General features: G+C 36.8%; 1 protein-coding gene across 1 annotated transcript; it reads right to left on the reverse strand.

The window, feature by feature from the left end:
* Nucleotides 1-8,275: 8,275 nt before the first annotated feature.
* LOC6569914 (odorant receptor 13a) lies at nt 8,276-11,388 on the reverse strand. The gene is made up of 6 exons (XM_001996185.2): nt 11,015-11,388; nt 10,125-10,580; nt 9,266-9,365; nt 9,101-9,208; nt 8,472-8,642; nt 8,276-8,409 (listed from the first exon to the last, which is right to left on the reverse strand). The coding sequence occupies exons 1-6, from the start codon at nt 11,386-11,388 to the stop codon at nt 8,356-8,358; spliced, it is 1,263 nt and encodes a 420-aa protein (XP_001996221.1). The 3' UTR covers nt 8,276-8,355.
* Between the last annotated feature and the right edge of the window lie 234 nt (nt 11,389-11,622).

Consider the following 11,622-nt stretch of genomic DNA (forward strand, 5'->3'; position numbering starts at 1 on the left):
TGGGTGGGTAAAGACTGCGAGGATCGAATGCCATCTGAGATCCCGCTACATTTATTTAGACAGTCCAGCATATATATTAGAACATTCACCTTTAATATTAGTATTTCGTCCGATCTTTTGATTTTTTTTGTTGCCTTTCGAAGTCCAGCACTTCCTATTTAGTACAGCAGGGACTCTACAATAATTTAAACATTATGTAATAGAGTCACATGTCACAGCAACCCATCCCATTCCTCCCGAAAGAGCTAGGGTATTAAAGGGTCCCGACCTCAGCTGTGATTCTGTAGCTCCGTCGTAGGTGGTATTGGTTTTTTTATACCCTACGGACTCAAGTTAGATAAAAGATCCGTTCTGACTTGGTTAATAAAACATGAACGATTACACCCAGCGCCGCATATTTTTCTATGGTTGTGGTGCTCTAAACGTATATAAGCCACAATGCAAAGTATGTATTCAGCGTCGGTCTGAAAACCGACAGAAGGGCGTATCCACCAACAACAGGATGCCCCTATCCAAATAGAAACAGATTATACCAGCTCTGTCCATTGTAGTCCTGCTGTTTCCTCACTTGCTATAACAATTTTAAAAAGATCCCCGGATGCAAAAAATATTCCGGAGGACTTTTTACGTTTTCGCCCTTATCATCAGCGGCTGAGAAATTATTTAGAAATTAGAAATAGAATTTTCAATGAGTCCTTCAAGTTCAAGAAATAAATTGCGTCGTAAGAACTATTTTAAACGAATGAAAACTTCTAGAAAATTATGAGTATCCATTATTTTCAACAACCGAAACGATTCGTGTTGCTATGCGGAAGTGTCGTTTCTCGAATTTACAGAATTTGGTCTGCTAGACACCAGTGCGACTGTAAGTTGCATTGCGTATTTACTAGCTAAGGAAAAATTTACTGATCTACCCGAATTTTAGTCCCTGAAATCTTATATAAACACAGCTGATGGGAAAGCTCACGTGGTTCTTGGGGTTATTACCGTTTCAATGTCTTATAAGAAGATGACAAAACAAATGCAGCTGTATATAATTCCCTCAATCAAACAAAAAGTCATATTAGGGATAGATTTTTGGGAAATTTTTGCACTAGCTCCTAACGTGATTAGCGTTATGGAATTGCACTATAAGCAGTCAGAGAAAACCCCTGAGATCAATGAAGAAAAATCAAACTCATATCCTTTGACAAATGTACAGTTACAACAGCTAGAAGTAGTGAAAAACCTTTTCCCAAATTGTCAGGAAGGTTTATGCCGCACTAGTCTGATCCAACATCGCATCGACGTTGGAAAAGCACGACCGGTAAAACAGTGCTTTTATCCAGTTAGCCCAGCAGTTGAAAAATTGCTTTACTCTGAACTAGATCGTATGTTAGAACTGGACGTCATAGAGCCCTTTTCTAGTGCTTGGAGCTCACCTAGGAGTTTAGTTATAAAACCTAATAAAATCCGTATCTGCTTAGATGCAAGGAAGCTCAATGAGGATCCATATTGGCAAATAGAGTTAGAAAAAGATTCCAGGCCATTGACAGCGATCACTATTCCTGGCAGACCACTGTACCAATTCCAGGTCATGCCATTCGGCCTGTGCAACGCGCCTTCAACACTGTGTCGACTTATGGATGAGATTATATCCCCCGATCTTCGACATTGCGTCTTTGGATACCTAGACGATGTATGCATAATCTCAGAAACTTTCTCAGAACATCTTGCAGTATTGGTTCGACTAGCCGAACAATTTCGTAAAGCTAACTTGACTTTAAATATTGAGAAAAGCCATTTTTGTGTAAATAGAGTGAATTATTTATGGTATTTAATCGGTGGTATCTGGACCGATTTCGCAAAAATTGAGTGTATTAGGAATTGGCCATTATACCAAAAAATTGTATCTTCATTGCGATGCTAGTAACTATGGGATAGGAGCTGTCCTTGTCCAGTTATCGCCGGAAAATGAAGAAATGCCCCTAGCGGTTATGTCAAAAAAATTAAGTCGTGCTCAAAGAAATTATAGTGTAACAGAGCGAGAAAGCTTAGCTGTTATCTTGGCTATTGAAAAGTTTAGATGTTACTTGGAGTTACAAGAATTCGAAGTAATAACGGACCACTCCAGTCTATTGGTGGACTTGCGCGGTGGATTTTTCGACTGCAGCCTTACAAATTTACAATTTCGCATAGAAAAGGAAAAGATCACATCGTGCCGGATGCATTATCCAGATTGTGTGACGATGAATTGGCAGAGTTGGAAATAGGTTCAATAATAGATTTGGAATCGAATGATTTCTTTGATAGTGATTATCAAGCCTTAAAAGAGAAATTTACCCTTCAACAATCAAAATTTCCAGACGATCAGTTTATTTATATCCAGATAATCAGTTTATTTATATGAAAACTGAACATGCCAGCAGAATCGACGCGCAGTATAAGAATATATGGAAGTTACGGGTTCCAGCTCGAATGCGAAACCAGGTTTTGATGTAAGCTCACGACAACGTCACCTCATCTCACTGTGGAATGCGAAAGACCATAGAAAAGTTAAGAAGAAATCGTTACTGGCCTGGGTTGGCAAATGACGTAAGTAATTATATTCGCAACTGTGACACTTGCAATGAAACAAAAGCCCCTAACGTCCTTCGGCATCCAATGGGCTTACAATCCCCCACATGCCGACCGTTCCAAAGACCATATGTTGACTTATTCGGTCCGTATTCACGAAGTAAGAGAGGTCGTGTCGGATTGTTAATTGTATTAGACCATTTTTGTAAATTTCATTGGCTTCATCTGGTAAAGAAATTCACATCGTTGGCTGTTCAGGACTTTTTATTAAAACACGTGTTCCATTGCTTTGGAGTACCTCAAACTCTGGTTAACGATAATGGTACGCGGTTGTCTCCGCTACTCTGGACGAACTACTAAACAGACTTGCTAACAGTGGTATTGAATGTCAAGGTTATGCCGATGACATTGTTATAATAGCGCGAGGCAAATTTGAAGAATCACTCTGTGACATAGTCCAGTCAGGGATAAGGATAACGTATGACTGATGTAGGGAGGTTGGACTCAACCTAAACCCTACGAAAACAGTCATCGTCCCCTTTACCAGACGACATAAGTTACAGAGGATGAGACAAATATGGCTCTCAGGGACCCTACTAGAAACAAGTAGGGAGGTCAAATACCTGGGAGTCACTTTTGACAGCAGACTTAACTTTGGCACCCATGTGCAAAACACGATATTAAAGTGCTCCAGGGCGCTTTATACATGTCGTAGTATTGCCGGCAAATCATGGGGTACATCACCAAAGATATTAAGATGGCTATACCTGATGGTAGTAAGACCCATTTTAACCTATGGGGTGGTAGCATGGGGAAACAGGGCGCGGATGATCACTGCGAAGAAACAACTACAAAAGTTGCAAAAAATGGCCTGCGTATGTGTGACAGGAGCTATTCGCATCTGCCCAACAATGACCCTTGAAGTCTTAATGGAGCTCACACCACTCCACCATATCATAAGGCTCAAGCAGAAAGCCACGCTTCTTAGGATATCGGCAGAAGGAGTTGGGGGCAATCATATCCTAAGCCATAAAGATGCCCAACTCCTTTCAAACGAACTACCCCTACTGACGCAAATTTCACAGTTCGTATGAGTAGTAAAAGGGAATGGACAACTCTGGATGAAGTCCCATGAAACCGCACACCATAAAATGGTACACCGATGGATCACTCACGAATCAGGGCACCGCCCTTGGAGTGGTGGGTTCTCGGGTATTTTACCATAAATCTCTGGGAACGCACACCAGCATATTTCAGGCTGAGGTGTGTGCGATAGGGAGATGTGCGGACTTCAACATATCCGATAGTCAAGCAGCATTGAAAGCTATAATGGGGACTAAGATAACATCGAAGGTAGTCCATGAAGTTCGTTCAAAGCTAGACCTACTCGGGACTCACAACAGGCTCACCCTACGATGGGTCCCGGGCCACAGAGTCATAGCGGGAAACGAGGCGGCTGACAAGCAAGAAAGAATGGGGCAGGAAGGCCCCTAACAGGACCAGAACCGTATTGTGGCATAGGGATGCACACTATACGACCGGAACTTAGAAACGAGGAGAGGCAGAGACGGCAACAGAGCTGGTCGGAGACAGTAGGACTCCGACAAGCCAGATGTCTCCTAGGTGGTTATAATCTTGTTCGATTTAAACAGATTATAACCATGCGAAAGAACAGCCTTAGGATACTTACCGGTCTATTGACAGGACACTGTAGACTAAGGAGTCAAGTAGCGATCTCTGCAGGTTTTGTGAAAGAGAGGAGGAATCCTAGATGTACATCCTGGCAGAATGTGTTGCCTTAGCTAGAAGAAGAAGCAGCCTCCTAGGGGCGCATGTTTTGAATTGCAAAGACATAGAAGACCTCAACCCAACAAAGATCCTTACGTTCGTACGGAAGTTGGGGCTGATGGAGGAGCTATAAGAAGGGGGCACAATAGATCAAATAGGTCGCGGTGTAGCTTCCCCAATAATAATAAAAAAAATAAAGGATGGCCAAGAAGTCTTTCGAAGGAATTTTGCCATTAGAAAAATTCTCACATGACTTCAACGGCGAACTAGGATCGAAATTTGTAAAATGTCGAATCAAGGAAAATCTTGGCAATAGTTTTTTTTTATCTCTTAGAAGATTTACAAGGACGTGAAATAGGAACTTAGAACGCAAAATATATTCACATCTAATTCCCGCTAATCTTCCAGCTATCATGTCATATTATCATGTGTGTAATGATCAGGACGTAACTTAAAAACTATAGAGTTGCAGCGCTAATCGTTTGCGACAAATTTGTCGCCTGCGCTGTAACGGACGAATAGTACGCAAAGCAGTGCATCTGAGCACGCAAAAAGCTGAGCTTAAAAAAAAAAATAAATGAAACTTTTACGCAAACGGAGCATGCTCAAGGTTAGCAATAGATCGCTCAAGGGAGCTTTCGAAACGCAGCCAACTTTGTTGTCTCCACTTGCATCCGACGGCTTGAGCAAGCACAACCGGGTATAAAAGGGAGTTGATCTCAGCTAAAGCCATCCTCCTTTTTAAAATTATTGCAACGTGCGGATGCACATAGAAAGTAAAACGTCGGTCGGCGAAAATGAACCGCGGCTGAACAAAAAAGAAAATAAATTAAAATAGCGCCGAATTCTTTTCACACTAAAACAAGAAAGAACACAAAAAAAAAACCCACCAATTTAAAAGACACCAAAACCAGAAGCAAAGTTATACCAATTGTAAAAAAAAAGACGAACCAACAAAAATCTTGTGAACGTGCCACGTCTCATCACGTGCCCGGCCAGGATGGCCATAACCAAAGCCCTCTGGAAGCGGAGAGGCACAGCCGCTAGACCCCTTCAGAAACCTCTGGAAGCCATCAAGAAGCCCGCTGCCCCGATCGCTACTCCATGACGCTAGGAAGAGAGCCCCAATTTTTTCATCCCCTGGAGACGGAGCCAGCTCATCTGCAGCAGCAGCCAAACCGGCGAATTAATTAAAACAAACCAACACAGACTACATAAACGATATATTACAACAACAAAAAATAAAAAAATTGTGTATAAAATAAGTGCTTAAAAAAGAAAGTTAAGAAAGTTATTCTGTATCATAAGTAAATCTACAAATATATTACAAATTATAAAAAAAATTTCCACAATGCCATTAAGATTCAAAAAATGAAATGCCAAAAAAAAAAAAATAATAATAGCTTAAAATACTAAAAGTCCAGGGAAATTAAAACAAACATCATAAAAAACTATCGATGCAGAAAAGTTGTAAAATATATAAAACCGGAAAGTTCGAATTTTTTTTATATCATAAATAAGCTCAGAACTTTCAAATCAAACCGATAAAAGTGACCGGCTGTGTATTTTTGTATAAGTGCAATACTAATGAAATCCCATATTAAAGTCATAACAAAAAAAAAATACCAGATAACTCCCCCCCCCCATTATTAATTTTGTTTTGTGATTGAATAATTAATTAAGTTTCAATGAGAAAAAATATACATCTATATAAACCTACGACTACAAGAAATAAACCCATCGTAAGTCAAGAATCTACTTTTCCTGAAATTTGGTAAAATTCGGTACCAATAAACGTACTTTCGTACGAAACATAGCTAAAAATTTAAAAAGGCAAATTTGAGAAGCACCCGAATTTTTCCAAAATATTTTTTATTCAAGCATAAAAAAAAGAAAATAATACGAATCCCTAAGCAACCACAGAAAAAAATACCATTAAAAAAACCAGAAACCAAATCCGCACTAATAATTAAAACTTGATCCATATACATACTCACATCAGTTGAACTTTTATCCGCTTTAGGCTGCAGCTTATCCCAGGCTAAGCTTGAAGCTTTCGTCTAGGTAAGCTTTCGGCTTGGAATATAGCTTTGGAGCTTTGAAAGCTTAAAGTCGGTGGCGCATGCGCAATAGGTGGCGTCAATCGACAGCTTTTTGCCTTGAATTAGATTGCAATGCTTACAGGTGCCAACAAAATTATATGCACACTTGGCACTAAAAAAATAAAACCAATTAAACTCAACCATAGAAAAAACTTAACATTACAAAAATAATAATAGAAAAATAAATCTACCAATTCACTCTTTAGCCATGGCATAATAAAACAAAATGTAGCCAGAAATAAAACAAATTTAATTATAATAAAAATACATCAAACATTACCCTCGGCAAAGAACAATTGAATATTCTCTTATATATTTTTTTAATTTTTGTACTTCAACTATTGTAATCAACTAGGCTAATTATTTATTTTTTTTTATAAAAATGAAAAGAAAAAATTTATAAATATATTAAGAAAACTAGATTCGGCATCACAACGGGCCAAATGTGGCCTAAGTGTGTCAGCCCATAGGGCTGACAGCCGACATAACCTAACCCAACCTAAGAAAACTAGACCGAACATTGTAAAAGCAGGAAAAATAATAATACAATTATAAAAAAAAAACAAGAAAAATTTGTAATTATTAATTAAAATAAATAAAGGATCAAAATATGGAAAACCAATTATTTATAATACCAAAAATAAAACTACAACTTATAAGCTGAAATTTCTAAAACTAGAGTTATTAAAATTATTAATGCTACTTTGTTAAATAAAAAAAACTATATATACCTTTGCATATCCATATTAACTTTTAAGCTACTCATTTGTGTTAACTTTAAGTAGGGTAAGATTAGAAACCGCTCCCCGAACTGAATCATCAGAGCAAATAAAAATTAAACATGTATTCAGTAAAACCAACGATGGAGTAATTGTCGAGTATACGGGGTCAACCAAAATTATATAATGAGATAGAAAATTTTTTAATAGGGAATCTCACAACTCACATTCGGTTGGGTGGCTAGAGACTGCGAGCATCGAATGCCATCTGAGATCCCGCTACATTTATTTAGATAGTCCAGCATATATTAGAACAGTCACTTTTAATATTAGTATTTCGTCTGATTTTTTATATTTTGTATCAATTTTTAGTTCCATTTTATTCATTAATTTGAATTGCTTATGCACATATTTTTATATATTTAATTATCCACTTATATATTTATGCAAATATTTATTCCGATTTACAAAGTTAAATATTATACTGTTCAAATCCGGCATCCTGATTTTGCCAAACTTCACAAATTTAGATACACAAACGATCCCCATAATATTATTATTAGAACTCTGGTAGGGTATAATAGGTAGATTGAGGTTAATTTGATAAAATTTCATTTGAATTATTTTCACATATATTTGGTAAGATTTAGCTGACAAATTGTTATTCAAATTCAAATTGTAATTCCCGTTGTAGTTTTTCCAGGCGGAAAGTTTTGTTATTTTATGTTGAAAATGCAAGCTAACTAAGAGATAAATCTTAAGAACGATAATAAAGTGTGTGTGTTACGGAAAATATCCAACAGCCTACTAACCAAATTTAGTGACTCTAGCCTAAAAATGGTGGCCTTATTAACACATTGTCTGACGCGGGCACAGAGGTTTCTAGGCCTATATCAAGACATAGGTCGAATGCTATTTGATTGTTCATATTATTTTGACTTAAAACTATTTGACTTAAAATTATAATGGTATGAAATATGTGCGAAAGTGTGTAACTTGCAGAAATAAGTATCTCCGACCCCACATATAAGCAAGCTATACTTCAGCACATATTGATCTCTTTAATATTAGCGGGCACAAGAATTCTCTGTAATCTTAGCTATTGCGTTTATTATTTTTAATTATTTATATATTGTTTACAAGATGATTTCAACTGTTGCCAATGTTTTGAGTTTATTTATTATTGATCGTCAAAAATAAAGCGACCGGAGCAATGTAAAATAGCTCATTGAAGTGCTAAGTATCTAAAACAAAAAGGGTAAATTTTTTGGTATTTTTGTGTAAGCTTAGGCTATATGCTTCTTACCGCAGCAAAACTTTGAAGGGATAAAGTTGAAAACTTAAAAGCTGTTATTCTCACAGGTCGCTGACTACAAAGTATCATAAATTCTAAGCTTGTGCGGAACTCTTTGTTGTACGGTATTTTGGATGTTCCTTCCCAGCCGCAATTATAAAGATGATAAGCCGTGATTGTTGACTATAAGAAAATGGAAAAATACATATTTGATTTTCAAATTTATTAAACTTGGACAGCGTTGTGCAATATTCATTGCAGTGAATAATCAATAATAAGCTTTTTAATTTCAATAACTCTATCTAAAAAAATGTGGGATTATAGGCTTTTTATCTGACATAATCCGACGGGCACAGATAAGAATATGTTTAAAGTTTAAATTCTTTATTTTTAAGTGACGGGTATGGTGCAGACAAGCAGCTTTATGGGCATTGTACAAAAACAAAACAATTTGGTTCTGAATTTTTAATGTTTTGTTTTTTATATAAAGAAAGCCGAGAAAGTTATATGTGAAAGGAAAGAAAATTGATTTGCGTAAAAGTCCAATATGATCCTGTTTATTTAATTTTGTTTTTACGAATTTTAAAGATTGCATAAAGAACAATAATAAGATTATTAAAGATTAAGATTTTAACGCTTACATGTTGTATTAATGTATCACCGTTGCCGCAAAGTATGTATAGCTGCGATATTGCCGATGAGATGTAAACGACGAACTTAATGTAGTCGCCAATAAACATGTTTTTACCCTGTTAATAAGTACAACAGTAAATTATAGTATAAGATAACTAAAAATAAATACTTACAGTAACGAGCTGAAAACCCACCATGCAAATAAGAAGTGCCGAAATGGTCAGATTCACAAGAAGTATGGGATTAAAAAAATCTTCCAACAGTTTAGCAAAACTAAAAAAACATCTTTATAAGTCAAATTGGAAATCTACACATATATTCAAATTAGTTTGGTTATTAAGCCAATGTGGGACACTGCTATTGCCCGCCTATTTTCTTAACGGTGGAGCCGAATACAGGATGCTACAGAAAATGCAATAACAGTATGAAGGGGTTCAGCACCAATTCGATGCCGAAGCAGCGAACTGATGCATGAGTGCCATAGGGGGAGCCTGAGAAAGATTTTGAGCACCAGCGCTGCAAAGCACCTATCACACGAGGCGGGACCTAGCCAAATCAACAGGTTGATGCAAGGAGCCATGAGCTGTTAGAGGTAGAATATGGCTGAATGGAATCTGTGCCCAGGTGATTGCGAGCTGAAGCTCTTAATATATTCGAGCGAAGCTCCTAATATATCCTTCGAAACCGAAGGATTATCCACACGCATCTACAACTGGAGGGTCTTTTATGAACATTCTTAGAATTATTCTATGTGACAGTAAGGAGGGTTTCTCTTTGTGTAGGTCATATAGAAAGATTTGAAAAACCAATTGGCAATACAATTATTACTGTTATGATTTAAATTTGGATAGACAATGAATTTATAGGTAACAGCTGACATACCACTCCACTAGTTTTGTAAAGTGTTCTTTAATTCTATTCTAATCTAATCTACTCTAATCACACTATAAAAAGTATCCCATCCCGACACGTACATTTTACATCAATTTACTCAACTGAATATAGAAAAGTATATTATATCCGAATGCTTACCAAATAATCTTGTTATGATGATGGGCAATGCTGTGAAGCTCTCGTATTTGTTTTAAGTGAAACTGTTTTATGTTAGATTTTGGGCACATTTGTACATTTGTGGAATCCATTAAAACATCAATTCTCTCATGCAGTAGGCGAAATTGTCCGCATGTGTATGTTACAAAGAATCCAAATATAGAATCTTCAGCAAATAGTGTTGTAACTACACAAATGCCGGCATATGCTGTAAATATGTACGTAAGCGAATATGGTATCCAATTGTTGTACGGGTTGAAAGGAAAGAGCATTTTATATGGAAATGGCTTAGTCGATGCGTCGATGCCAACAATCCAGAATAGCTCCACCAGTGGCAGTATACAATACATGAGTATAAGGCAAGACAGCAAAACACTCATCACTCGATAGGTATTCATCCACTTACGGCACTCATTGGAAACTTTGACATTTGAGTCGCTATACAAAAATTGCATAATAATATAAATTAGAAACAATTAAGAATGTTGTAGTCGACCGTAACCGACTGCTGAATACTCTGGCAGGCTCAGCTTCTTTTCCCACCTTTCATCATAACGTGGCTTAAGGGTATGAAATATTACAATTCAGCTCTCGTCTTTACGCCCTTTCGTATACATATTAGATATTGTAGCCAACATACGGAAAAGCGCAGGAGCCTTCGTTATATTTACGTAAGTATACTTCTGTGTGCACAACAGTAGTTTCAGACTTTAATTGTCTATGATAAATGGACGCAAAGGACACATTATTGCAGATAATTGAATTTGTCGCTTTTTATACTCAGAAGTTTTGGTTGCTTACAAAAAATTGACTTTGCATATACAAACAAACATTGAACAATGAATATATGTACATTATTTTATTCTACTTACTTTGGTATCCAAATATCGACTACGAATTGTTGAATTATTTCATAAAATTTTCGCTGGTTCAGTCGTAGGTGCATTAAGCGAACAAAGTTTAAGGCACCCATTAAAGTAGTACAGCAACTTTCCGTAATCATAATAATATCCCCAAAGTTGTTGACCAAAAATGCCGTTTGAAAGCTAATTGTAATGCCCACCGATATAATAACATACCATGCCCACAAAGTATAAGCTAAGCCATATATGTTCTTCCGCGTCAGTGAAGCTGGCCTTAATTTCTGCGAAATGGTTTCTAGAGGCCAACAACCATTTAATTTTAACCAAATGCACTGCATAGGTATGCGAAAGCCGTTATCTCGAAGTGGCTGTGGATTGAACATTACGATACGACTGACTTAACTACTCTATTGCACGCCAATGTAGCACACTGCCTTTTATGTCGTCGTAAATAAGGAGAGTATGAGAAGTACAATTAGAATCATTAATGAAACGATTAAAAAGCTCTTTGATGTTACAACTTCTTGGCGAAAGCCAACAGAATATTTAAGTATAACCTTAATTGCATCAAATTATATTCTTTGTTATTACAATTTCTTAACGAAAACCATTCCAAT

Source organism: Drosophila grimshawi, unplaced genomic scaffold, assembly GCF_018153295.1.
Source record: "Drosophila grimshawi isolate 15287-2541.00 unplaced genomic scaffold, ASM1815329v1 contig_545, whole genome shotgun sequence".
Lineage (NCBI taxonomy): Eukaryota > Metazoa > Arthropoda > Insecta > Diptera > Drosophilidae > Drosophila > Drosophila grimshawi.